The 13,818-nt window shown below is 37.5% G+C and overlaps 1 protein-coding gene across 2 annotated transcripts in view; it reads left to right on the top strand.

Moving 5' to 3' along the window:
* The first annotated feature begins 980 nt into the window (after positions 1–980).
* Positions 981–13,818, top strand: part of NEK3 (NIMA related kinase 3) — a 37,343-nt gene continuing 24,505 nt past the window's right edge. For both annotated transcript variants that reach the window (XM_044666057.1, XM_044666056.1), the window contains exons 1-6: positions 981–1,097; positions 4,608–4,701; positions 4,784–4,881; positions 7,197–7,280; positions 13,030–13,097; positions 13,190–13,276. In XM_044666057.1, coding sequence (XP_044521992.1) covers positions 981–1,097; positions 4,608–4,701; positions 4,784–4,881; positions 7,197–7,280; positions 13,030–13,097; positions 13,190–13,276 — 548 coding nt within the window. The remainder of the gene's footprint in view (positions 1,098–4,607; positions 4,702–4,783; positions 4,882–7,196; positions 7,281–13,029; positions 13,098–13,189; positions 13,277–13,818) is intronic.

The following is a 13,818-nucleotide window of genomic DNA, read 5'->3' as shown; positions in this document are numbered from 1 at the left end:
CAAAGATGCAGCCCTTTGGAATGGAAGCTTTTTAAAAAAAAAGAATTATTCTCATTTGACATATGAAAATTTTACTGTTTTGCTGATTAGTCCTTAATTTTAAAAAAAGTGTATTTTTTTCTAAGCTAGTCTCCTGAGGCTTTTTACACTTTAGTTCCTTTTATATGTCTATATTCTAGCCAAACATTCTCATTTGACATAGGAAAATGTTACTGGTTTGCTGATTAGTTCTTAATTTGAAAAAAGTATATATTTTTCCAAGCTAAGCTCTTGAAGCTTTTTACACATCAGTTCCTTTTTATATGTCCTGTATTCTAACCAAACAACTGTATGTGCTATTGGGTTTCTCTTTCCTACCTCTGTTCCTCTGTATAGACTTTGGATACCAGTTGCTGAATTGCCTTCCGTCTTCCTCATTACCTATTAGAATTCTTTGGCCCCAGTTTATGTATCACTTCCTGAGAGAAGCCTTTCCTGATCTCCAGCTTGTTCTTACTCTTTCCTTCTTCAAATTATCATCTACATTTACTTGGCCTGTTTCTCCACTGTAGCCTGGAATATCCTTAAGGAAAAGAACTGCTTTTCAGTTTGTATATTCCTAGCACCTCATACACATAGTAGGTGCTTAATAAATGCTTATTGGATTGGGTTGCCAGTGAAATCACAGGTCCAGTCCTTAGCAATATCCCTAAACTTTAATAGAAAATGGATTACATAAAATAAAAAATTTCAACAAACTAGGCCTCAAGAAAAATGATTTACATTTTACATTTTTTTGTTTTTTTTTTTTTTAATTTCTGTAGCATTTCTCTTTCAAACAATTCAAGGTAGCTTTGTTTTAGTATAAGAAGGGTCATAGTTTCTCATTTAAAAAAATAAATGTAATCAGTGCTGATTCTTTTGTCTTAAATTCAGTCTGAAAGATTTAGGAAACCAGCTAATGAAATGTAACTTTACCTAAGGCCAACCATCACTTCATTATGGATGACTACACGGTACTGAAGGTGATTGGGGAAGGCTCCTTTGGCCGGGCTCTCTTAGTACGACAAGAAAGCAGCAACCAGAAGTACGCGATGAAGGAAATAAGGCTTCCCAAGGTAATTGTTTAAGAAATTAATTCTCAGTGCATCATTAGATTTGGAAGCACACTTACTCCCTAGTTGAATCAGGATGAGTGTCAAGGTTAAAAAATACTAGCTATTTGCCATCTCTTTAAAATAATGTATCATCCTCGTGGATGCAGATGATTATAATAGCCTTTACACTATTGATGAAGAGAACTGACATTGTTGGTTTGCTCATTGTGTCTACTTGTGGCCAAATGAAGTTTCAGCCATGGTGGAAGAAAATAAGCAAACAAAAAATGATAAAGCATCAGAAAGACCCAAATTCAAATCTAGCCTCAGAAACTAGCTATGTGATCATAGGCAAGATACTTAATCCTATTTGCTTCAGTTTCCTCATCTATAAAATAAAATGGAGGAGGAAGTGGCAAACCACTCCAGAAACTTTGTCAAGAAAATCCCAAGTGGGGGCATGAAGAGTTAGATAAGACTGAAACCACTGAAGGGGCAGCTGGGTAGCTCAGTGGAGTGAGAGTCAGGCCTAGAGACAGGAGGTCCTAGGTTCAAACCTGGCCTCAGCCGCTTCCCAGCTGTGTGACCCTGGGCAAGTCACTTGACCCCCATTGCCCACCCTTACCAATCTTCCACCTATGAGACAATACACTGAAGTACAAGGGTTTAAAAAAAAAAAAGACTGAAACCACTGAATCACAACAAAGCCTTACCTTTCTGATCTTTATAGAAAGGAATTGACTAGATTATCCCAAAATAAAATTCCATTCCAGTTCTTAAGATGAATGGTTTATGGAAAAGAAATGAGAGTTTTATTACTCAGAAAAAAAATTATTCCGAATTTGAGAAGTCCTAAAATTAATGGATCTAGCTCAGTTGGCTTCGTTTTTGTCTCTTTCCCTCTTCTTAAAGCTTCTATTTTTATCTGGAAAATAAGATGTCAGTCTTTCTCACATAGAGGCAAGGACTGGTTTCACTCACACAGACCTCTTTTCAAATAAAACCTGACTTTGGAGGAGCTGAAAGAGGAGCAGAAACTAATCTCTTGAGGTGTTTTACACTTTAGTTCCTTTTATATGTCCTATATTCTAGCCAAACACTCTCATTTGACAGGAAAATTTTACTGGTTTGCTGAATAAGCCTTAATTTTTAAAAAAAGTATATATTTTTCCAAGCTAAGCTCTTGAAGCTTTTTACACATTAGTTCCTTTTATATGGACCCAGTAAAAAGTCCCACTTGCCCGGGGGTCCCAGGGCAGAAGTCCAAACCTTGATTCTGCTGCTTCCTAGCTGTGTGACTGACTGCCAGCAGAAAGGAATTAGGATAGGGGAAGTATTTTATAATTATGTTTTACTCTAGTTAGATTTAAAACATTTATTGGATAATAGATTTCATTGGATTTCAGAAGACTATTTAATATCAAGGATTTTCTACTTTTATCCTTAACTTTGTTATAAAAGCCAAAATGCAGTCAGTGCAAGATTCATAATGGAAAGATTAAACCTGTAGCTTTTACATTTCTATTCTTTTTTTTTTTTTAAACCCTAACCTTCCATCTTTAAATCAATACTGTGTATGGGTTCCAAGGCAGAAGAGTGTTAAGGGCTAGGCAAGGGGGGTGTTCAGTGACTTGCCCAGGGTCACACAGCTAGGAAGTGTCTGAGGCCATTTACATTTCTGTTCTAAGATAATGTTAGTCCTTTATGGGAAAAATTCTTTTGGAACTTTTTTTTTAATATGTTGTTTCTGCATGTATCTTTGTTGCTATGTGGAGTACCAGCATTTCCAGTTGACTTTGTATTATCCACATTAAAGGAAGAGACCAGCAATGTAGAAAACACAATTTGGAACCCTAAAATCATTTACATTGCCTATTGGAATGCATTTATATGTGGGCTGTGCATATACACATACATATATGTTTTAGTATTTATTTATAACATTTAGGTAGTGGATAGACAACCTAAAGTCAGGAGACCTCTGAGTTCAAATTCTGCCTCTGATCTTTTCTAGCTTTGTGTCCATGAGCAAGTCACTTAACCTTTGTGAGCCTCAGTTTCTTCAGGTACAAAATGGGGATAATTAGAGCACCTATCCTCCCAGGATTGTTTTAAGGGTTAAATGAGATGATATAGGATGGTGGTTCCCAAACTTTTTTGGCCTACCGCCCCCTTTCCAGAAAAAATATTACTTGGTGCCCCTGGAAATTAATTTTTAAAAAATTTTAATAGCAATTAATAGGAAAGATAAATAAATGCACCTGTGGCCATCACTGCCTCCCTGGATCGCTGCAGCACCCACCAGAGGGTGGTGGCACCCACTTTGGGAATCACTGATATAGGATATCCCAAAAGTTTTAGTGAAGTTAAAAAAAAATAACCCTTACCTTCTCTCTCAGTTTCTTTTCTAAAATAGAAGAGTGGCAAGGGCTAGGCTGTCAGCACTTGCTCAGAGATACACAGGGAGGAAGTTTCTGAGGTCAGATTTGAACCCAGGGCTGATGCTCTATCCACTGGGCTATGTAGTTGCCCCAGTTTTAAATGGTTAAAGCTTAAAATAGACATTTGGAATACCCTGTATATATGGAGTTTTTTGCAAAGAGCTATTTAAATGCTAGATATCATTAATATTATTTTCATCATTATTATTTACTTTCCCAATTACATTATATTCATGCTTTTCAAAATTGCTTTATGTTTCTCTGGAGACACACTGATCGCCTATGACAGATTGGTCCCCAGACAGACTATGTGATGAGTGAATCTGATAGAAAACATTCGATTTAGCCCAGACCGTTCCTTGATTTGGAATCAGAGGATCAGGCAGCGTGCTTATAGTGGGAAGAGTGCGGGTTCCAATCCCACTTTATATGCTTGCTTAGCAGTGACCTTCTGCAACTTTCTTGACCTCCCTGACCCTCAGGGTCTCATCTAAAAGAGGAAGTTTTTGTAGTAGTTACTTCCAGATCCAGGTGATGCCTTTAAGTTCTTGCCCTGACTTCCTGTATGGGGACTATGGGCAAATCATTTCATCTGAGCCCATTCTCTCCCCAGTAGAATGGAGATAATAATATTTGTACAACCTACCTCGTGGTGCTTTTGTGAGGAAAGGGCTTTTTATAGAATGAAACAATATAAATGTGAGTTGTAATTTTATTATGCAAATCATTAAGCACTTATTATATTAATTCATGGGACACAAAATAAGTGGATTTGTATAAAGTGATTTAAATTAGCCTTGCGTTTCAAAACCAGTTAAAGAATATAAATTCATTTTCATGAGCAATGTTTTAGCAGAAAAGAATATTAACTTTGAAATTCAGAGACCTTCCAGTCCTGGCAATGATATTCACTTATATAGTGAATCATTTTTATCTTCTTCTGCCTCAATTTCCTTTTTAGTTAAAAGGGGATAATAGTACTTAGATTAACTATCTTAACAGGGTTGTATTTTATGACTGTGAATTACTGTTACTGAACATTTTGTGAATGTATTTTGTAGAATTATACTTTAAAAATAATTTTTTGTAGTCTCTCTCTGATATAAAGAACTCTAGGAAGGAAGCCATTCTATTGGCTAAAATGAGACATCCCAATATTGTTGCCTTTAAGGAGTCATTTGAAGGTAAATACTAATTTATTTCATTCTTACATAGTTTCTGAATACTGTTGTTTATGGAAAAATAACAATCTTAAATTTATCCAAGCTGATGGACACTTGTATATCGTGATGGAATATTGTGATGAAGGTGATCTCATGCAAAGGATTAAAAATCAAAAAGGAAAATTATTCCCTGAGGATATGGTAAGAGATCCACTTTATTAAAAGTCTCTTTTGCATTTAACTTGGCCATTCTCTAGGCTATGTTTTTACTCTGATTAGATGCAAACTTCCCAAGAGCAGCCACAGCCTGTATCATATGTATTCTTTGCATACCAACATCTGACTTAGATTGATTTAAATTAATCATATTTTCACAGGATAGTAGTTTTAGAACTGGAAGAAACTTTAGAGATCATCTAGTCCAACACTCTCATTTTACATTTGAGGAAACAAGCTAAGAGTGAGAGAGTGAGACGTGTCTAGGCTCACATAACCAGTAAGAGTGAAGCAAGATTTTAACTTGGGTCTTCCCGACTTTATGTCCAGTGCCTTGTTTGCTTGGCTATACATGCAGCCTCCTTTTCTGGAAAGTTTATAAAATTTGAAATGATAAAAGTAAGGTAATTGGTATTCGTGGATAGCCAGAAACCATGTTAGAAAGACTGATTTTCATATATATATATTTTTATTCAGAAAATATTAGCAAGTAGAATTTATATAAATTTGACACACCTGATATAGACTTTTGTGTCATTTCAAAATTACAACTAGCATATGTCACATAGTCTTAAAACATGCTTTGGGTTTTTATTTTATATTATTTTAAACTTTTTTTTTTTATCAATTACATGGAATAGCAAATTTCCACATAAATTTTCCAGAATTGTGATTCAAATCGACTTCCTCTCTATCCTTCTCTTTCCATTCCCAGAGCTGGCGAGCAATTTGATCTGGGTTATACATGTATTATTACACAAAACATATTTCCTTATTATTAATTTTTTTTAACCCTTAACTTCGTTGTATTGTCTCATAGGTGGAAGAGTGGTAAGGGTGGGCAATGGGGGTCAAGTGACTTGCCCAGGGTCACACAGCTGGGAAGTGGCTGAGGCTGGGTTTGAACCTAGGACCTCCTGTCTCTAGGCCTGACTCTCACTCCACTGAGCTACCCAGCTGCCCCCTTATTATTCATTTTTGAAACTGAATAATCTTATAAAACTAAAATCTCAAAATACATACACAAATAAATGAGTGAAAAATTGTAAAGTGATCCCTCACCTATCACAGGAGTTATATTCTGGAGACCCCTTCGATAAGTGAAAATTTGCAAAGGAGCAGTGTTATATTTATTTTATTATTTTTATATACATATATTTATTAAAGGCTTTACAAACCCTTCCCACTCTCCTATGAACCTTTCCCACACTCTTATAAACATTGAACCAATCAGTACCTAGGATACAGAACACAGTGCTGTGGTTGGTCAACTTTCATTCCATCAGCCAATACAGAAACCCCTGCTTTGTGCTCAGCTGTGTACAATCTCATGTTGGTAAACTTGCACAAGTAGTAGTGGCATACTGCATTTCTATTGTGTACAGTATAGTATTCCTCCATAATCCCACGATATAGCAAAAACTTTGTGATACAGAATTAGATAATTTTTTTTAAACGACAATACAGTAAAGCCACGATAAGTGAACCACAATATAGCAAGGGATGACTGTACTTTCATCGGCATTTCTACTCCAAGAAGTTCTCTTGCTGGAGGTGGATAGCATTCTTTTTCATAAATCCTCAGAATTGTCCTGGATCATTGCAATGCTGATAGTAGCAAAGTCTATCACATTTGATTGTTCCACGATATTGCAGTTACTGTGTATAATGATCTCCTGGTTCTGCTTATTTCATTCAGCATCAGTTCATATAGATCTTTCCAGCTCTTTCTGAAATCATTCTGTTTCTCATCCCTTACAGCACAATAGTATTCCATCACCATCATATACCACAATTTGTTCAGCCATTCCCCAATCATGCTTTGTGTTTTACTGATGTTTTTAAAAGCACACATATTGTTTTGTTAATTTGCTGGCTTACAAAAACAGAAGAAGACATTTCATCTCATTTTTCCTCTTGCTCATCTTATAACCTCACTATTCTGCACATTTTAAATTTAATGCCAGGTAGATATTCTTAACAATAAGTACTTATTGTTCTTTTGCTTATACTAGTTATGGAGAGGTATATGCTTAATTCTTTTGTTTTAAAAAAATCCTAGAAAACTGTATTTTGGTACACAGGGCTTAGAATGATTAGTTGATAATGTTTTTAATTAGTATTTTTCTTACTCTGAAGTCAGCTCTCTACATCATCATGCCTCTTCTCTTATTTATATTTTTATGGTGTTTTAATGTTCTCAAGGCCTGGAAGTACTTTACAATATAAATGGGTTTTAAAAAAATTCCTTAAGAAAAAAGAACTTCATGAACTAGATTTTGAATATCTTTTCCTTATAGATACTTCACTGGTTTACACAGATGTGCCTGGGAGTGAATCACATTCATAAAAAAAGGGTGTTACACAGAGATATCAAGTCCAAGGTGAGTGGAGTATTTTTTTTTTAATTAAAAAGAATTTTTAAAATGTTCTGTTTGGAAATGTTAGTATCTTTGGGCAGCTTGGGGACATTATATCATTTGTTTTTACAAAAAATTTTATAGTCTGCCTACTTATAGATGGACTTGAATTAAACACTCTAATTGAGAATGTTCCCTATTAAAACAATAATAATTCCTTATACCTAGCTCACCAAATGTTACGAGGGAGTGAATAGTCACTATTGGGCCTTGAGCCGGTAACAAGTCTAGCAGGAGGTTAGAGTTGGATGTTATGAGGGTTGAGCAAACGCAGCTGGGAATGAACCTGGTTTAGCTTTAAATCCAAACCCTGAAAGCTAAGTGCCCAGTGAACCTTCACTGCTAACTGTTAGGCTCCTTTAAGATGTCAAGCATCTGGCCCTTCCCTGCTGAGGTAACTGCCTCTTATTGGATGGTGGCAGACCGGCAAGAAGTGGGTGCTTGAAATTCCTGCCCCACCAGTGGGGTAGATTGAATCTCAACTGCTCAGAATTCTCTCTTCTCTATTCTCCTTAGCCTTGGTGGTAAAGAAATAACCACAAGATTCTCTGGTTAAAGGCTAAGGGATTTATTGAAAACTGGGGAAGGAATAGGCAAGGTAAGAGGGCTTGGTGTTACTAAGCTGTTGCTATGGTCTCCCTGGGTGATGCTGGCAAAGGTCCTAAGAAGGTCTTGGCAGGCCAAGGGCTGGCTGCCCTTGGCCAGAGCTAAGCTGTCTCTGGTCAAGAGATTGAACAGATCTTCTGGCTAATTTAGTGGATAATGAAAATAGTTATTGTTGAGTTGCTCCTAAAGAAGGTCCTAATATCTAGGCTTCCTAAGTTCCTATCCACGATCCACCACCCTTCAACCCTTTCTTTTCTCACCACCTGGGCCCAGGGGAAGGGGTAGATGAGAGGACAAGGTGAAGTCAGGGGAAAACAGAACCCAGGCTTAGGTTTCCAGGTGCTTTTATAGTCTCAGCCCAACTGACAACTGGCACCTGGCTCATGGCGCATACCATCATCAACATTCCATCTAGGGCAACTGACAGCTTTGCCTAAGCTAATATTGCAATGCAAAATCCTGCATTACAGTAGTACTTTTAATTTTCCAAAGCTCTTTCATGTCCAACTCAGTTTATTTTCATAACACCAGTGTGAGACAGGTAGAGTATTAGATAATATTATCTCAACTAGCTGTATGAGAAAAACTAAGAGAAAGTGATGTCTTACCTGGACATTAGTGTTCCAACAACCTCAGCCATTCTAAACATGAAATTCTTATACTCTCTCGATGAGGGCTTGCTTAAGCCTTTAGACTTTTACTTTATTTGTAGTATTAGTGAGGTTGATTGTGTTTTTTAGCTCCTAGTAGTTCAAAAGTAGCAAATTAGAAGAGGAAGTCTCATCTAAAGAGCCTGATTCTAGACCCAGACACACTGATGTCCCATAATAACCATTACTGAAAGGAAAATTAATGATGCCCAGGAAGTAATAAGAACAGCAATCTGGTTCCATCTATGATAAAGGCAAACAGTTCTCTGTAACCTTAATAGCCTTTGAGGGCATGTATAGCATTGGAAAATACTGATATTTATAAAAATAGACCAAAATAATCATTATTCAATTACATTCTAGATATGGTGGCACATTACTTAAAGCATGCCTAAGGGACAAGACCGCATCATTCACTTTGTCACCTGTGAAGAGCAAAGAAAGCAGAGATGTATTAGCTACCTCTGTGTAGCTAGCTATGAGGCACAAACACCTTGATGTGCCTTCTTGATCGTGCTGTGTTAAAAGTAAATTGAGCTGAGCCTGGTGGCACATGTTTAGGCTGGTAATTGCCAGAGCTTAGGAGGTCTGAGCTATGGTGGTGTAAGTAAGCACTAAGTTTGACATTAATATAGGGAGTAGGGAGACCACTAGACTGCCTAATGGGGGGGGGGTAAATAGCCACAGGTTGGAAATGGAGCAGGGCAAAATTGTTGTGCTGGTTGGAAAATGATCAGCACTGTGAGTGGTCCCTGTATTCCCAGGCTGGGCAAGCTAGGGAGACCTAGACTGGAAAGAAGGAAGAAAGAAAAGAGTGAGAGATGGAAGGGTGGGAAGGAGGGTAAACTAGATAAGGGAAGGGAAGAAAAAGAAAGGAAGAAAAGAAGAAAGCAGAGAAGGACAGGGAGGAGGGGAAGGAAAGGAGTTAGGAGGGAATAAGAGAAGGAAAGAGGGAGGGAGGAAAGATGGAAATTGAGCCAATCCCTTGGCACAAATATTGGTCCGTCTTCTCTTCTTCCATATCCCCCTTTCAGTTGTACATTTCCATGCCTTATTCTACTTCTGAGAAAAATGATTAATAGGAAATATTTATTTCTAAAGACTGATAAACTTCATATTTTATATTTTATTACTAAGACTCAGCATCCATAAGCTGGGTTTGACCATAGTTTTCATTTTTGCTTATTCATCTACTTCAGGTTTCTCCAGTGGAGTTCTCCATGGACTCTGGAGTAGCCTGAGTTAGAACCATGGATAGACATATACTGAATGCTGTCCCCAACACCCCTCATATAGATACATTTATGGGGAAATCCAAATTCTTCCTTCCAATTCAACTGGTTTGTTCTTGGACAGTCTCTACTCATATTCCCTCACGTCTTTTCAGTTACTTTACTTCTGTCTAGGTCCCCTCAATACCTGAGCAAATGTTCTGGTGTTATTGGCCTCTCTTCAGTTCATCTGTTTCCCACAGCTAGTACTGTGGAGGAGAAGCTTGAGATATAAAGAAAAGAAGACTGGACTTTGAATTAAATCCCAGTTTGGATGCATATTTGGATGCAAAAACCCATTTGGGGTTTTCTTGGCAGAGGTACTAGAGTGGTTTGCCATTTCCTTCTCCAGCTCATTTTATAGATGAGGAAACTGAGGCAAAAAAGGATGAAGTGACTTGCCCAGGATCATATAGCTAGCAAGTGTTTTCAGACCAGATCTGAACTCAGGAAGATGAGTTTTTTTTTACTCCAGAGCTGGCACTCTATCTACTGTACCACCTAGGGACTGTTATATGGGTATAAGATCTAGAGAAATGATAGTATAGATGGAGGAGGGATTGTATGCACACTCTTCTCTCACAGGCCTCTATGCAGTTGTTGTTGGTATAATCTATGCCTCTCCTCCCTGACAGGCTTGGTTGAATAAGCTTGTCAGCTACCCTTTCTAACAGTTTGCCCAGGCAGGGAACTCCTAAGAGGTTATGTGGTTAGTTAACCTCACTAGGTCCCAACCTGAGGTTGGAATAGTTGTTGATGAGGGCTATTGATTAGACATTGGATAACGGAATAATCTAACTGCATATTGATCTCCCCTTCTCAAGAGCTTTGGTATAATCACCACTCAGGAAAGGTACTTGATGGTAAACACTGTAATTAAATCTATCAGTGGGATTAGGAAACAAGGGAATGGGACTGAGGATTTAGGAACCCTATTGCTAATTATTTAGGCTAATAATCTAGGTTATTGATCAAGGTCTGGAGATTGCTAGGTTTAGTAGAAACTGGAGGTTCTCCTCACTAACTCTGACCTGACTTGGCCACAGCCAAGCCAGAGATTAGGGAAGGCTATTTGATGATCTTGATTGATGATATCAGTAAACTCTCAGCTCTATTAACAAGGATGGTGATTGCTCTCTAGCTCTCTCTCAGTAGGATAACAGGTTACAGGTTGCAGGCCTACCCTTCACCCTTCACCTCCCACCTTCCCAAGTCTCTGCTCCAATCTCAGTCCTCGTGTCTTGTCATTTGGAGTTATTTATAGAGCTGGGACCAACTGCTTTTTGCCCTTGGCTTACGGCACCTGGGGACATTCTGAGGTTCTCAGCTGTCGGTCCTGTCATTCATAGTGGTATCCATTTTGTCCCAGATGATCATTTCAACAGGACCCTATACAAAAAATAATAATAATATATGTGCTAAAGCAGTGATGAAGAATTTAACTTAAAAATGGAAGCAATCCTGGGTTTTAAATATCAGATTGCTTGCCATTAACTAGGAGTAGTAGCTAGCATTTATATAGCACTTTGTTTTTATTTTTATTTTGAATATTTTCCCATATTTACATGTTTCATGTTCTTTCCCTCTTCCCAAACCCCCTCCCCCCCTTAGCCGATGCACAATTCCACTGGGTTTTATATGTATCATTGTCTTCATCCCCAATAATATTCCCATCAGCCCATGTATTCAAGCAGTTGTTTTTCCTCTGTGTTTCTCCCTCCCACAGTTCTTCCTCTGAATGTGGCTAGTTTTCTTTCTCATAAGTCCCTCAACCTTGCTCTGGATTCTTGCATTGCTGCTAGTACAGAAGTCTGTTATGTTAGATTGTACCACAGTGTATCAGTCTCTGTGTACAGTGTTCTCCTGGATCTGCTCCTTTCACTCTGCATCAATTCCCAGAGGTCTTTCCAGTTCACATGGAATTCTTCCAGTTCTTTTTTCTTTTGAGCACAATAGTATTCCATCACCAACAGATACCACAATTTGTTCAGCCATTCCCCAATCGAAGGGCATCCCCTCATTTTTCAATTTTTTGCAACCACAAAGAGCATGGCTATAAATATTTTTGTACAAGTCTTTTTCCTCATTATCTCTTTGGGGTATAAACCAAGCAGTGCTATGGCTGGATTAAAAGGCAGATAGTCTTTTAAAGCCCTTTGAGCATAGTTCCAAATTGCCATCCAGAATGGTTGGATCAATTCACAACTCCACCAGCAATGCATTATTGTCCCAATTTTGCCACATCCCCTCCAACATTCATTACTCTCCCCTGCTACATTTTAGCCAATCTGTTAGGTGTGAGTTGGTACCTCTGAGTTGTTTTGATTTGCATTTCTCTAATTATTAGAGATTTAGAACACTTTCTCATGTGCTTATTAATAGTTTTGATTTCTTTATCTGAGAATTGCCTATTCATATCCCTTGCCCATTTATCTATTGGGGGATGGCTTGATTTTTTGTACAATTGATTTAGCTCCTTGTATATTTGAGGTCTAATTACTCAAATATACAAGGAGCTAAATGAATTATGTAACACTTTGATGTCTACAAAGCTCTCTATATGTTATCTCATTTGAGCCTCACAACAATCCTGTGAGGAAGGTGGTATTCTTATCCTTATTTTATGGGGGAGAGAACTTGCCCAAGATCCCAGAGCTAATGTCTGAGGCAGGATTGACTCATCAACCTGACCCTAATTCTAATACTTTGTGATACCTAATTTTCTTAGCTACTTAAAATTTAGAAAATTAAATAGGTTTTTGAAAATACCAGAAGTGTGTAGCTGAAAAACACTTCCTGTCTATGTCTTATGGTTACCTTTATTTTCCCTGGTTTACCATAAAGGAATTTTAGCATCTCTTATATCAGATTTTTCTAACTTGAAGCCTTATCTGGTAGGTCTTTCTTGAAAATCTTACTTGTTAAGTATATTAACCAAAGTGACTCTGCTACATTCCTATCACCCAACCATCCTTGCCAGAATTCCTCTATGACTCCACATTCTCTGTTCTGCAGAGAGACGTTACTATCAACACTCCTAAGCTCTCTGTACTTACTTGACTCAAGATTTCTGAGAATTAAAAATGAGACCCTCTTCCTGCAGTGATGGGGACTTCTGTCTTATGGTGAACAGTAGGAAATTTGTTAAAGGGATGATCTGATTTCCTCTTTTTTTTGGTAATGCAGAATGTCTTCCTCACCCAGAATGGAAACATAAAATTGGGAGATTTTGGATCTGCCCGACTTCTCTCCAAGTATGTAATTCTTTTCTTTAATAGATTCAGTGATCAAAGTATCTGCCATTCAGTAACAATTTGAAAAACATTATTTCTTATTGCTCCTTCAGGCCTATGGCATTTGCTTGTACGTATGTGGGAACACCTTATTATGTGCCTCCAGAAATTTGGGAGAATATGCCCTATAACAATAAAAGGTATGTGATTCATCTATCTGACAAAAAGTGAAAGCTTTTTAAAATCAGGCTTTCTTACGATTTTGGTGTCATGGACCCTGATGAAGGCTGTGGTGCTTGCTTTGGCAGCACATAGTCTAAAACTGATGAAGCTTGTGGATTCTTTCTCAGACAAATGTTTTTAAATGCATAACATAAAGTAAATAGTACTATAGAGGAAACCAACTATGTTATATAAATATGCAGTTATCAATATATATAATATATATGTATGCATAAAGTATATGTGCATGTGTAGGTAGATTGGTTTTCTTAGCTAAGTTCACAAATCCCAGGTTAAGAACTTCTTCCTTGAGAGTTCTTGTCCACACCAGAGAAAAAGAGACTCACAGGAAGTAAAATGGATAACTTTGATTACATTAATTTGAATGAAAACTTTTGCACAAGCAAAATCAATGGAGCCAGAATTATAAGGAAAGCAGGAAACTTGGGGGAAAATTTACAGTAAATTTCTCGGACAAAGGTCTCATTTCTAATATAGGGAACTAAGCCTAATTTATAAG

This window comes from Gracilinanus agilis, chromosome 3 (genome assembly GCF_016433145.1).
Source record: "Gracilinanus agilis isolate LMUSP501 chromosome 3, AgileGrace, whole genome shotgun sequence".
NCBI lineage: Eukaryota > Metazoa > Chordata > Mammalia > Didelphimorphia > Didelphidae > Gracilinanus > Gracilinanus agilis.
Note: the sequence above shows the minus strand (reverse complement) of the source record. Positions and strands in the feature narration are given on the sequence as shown.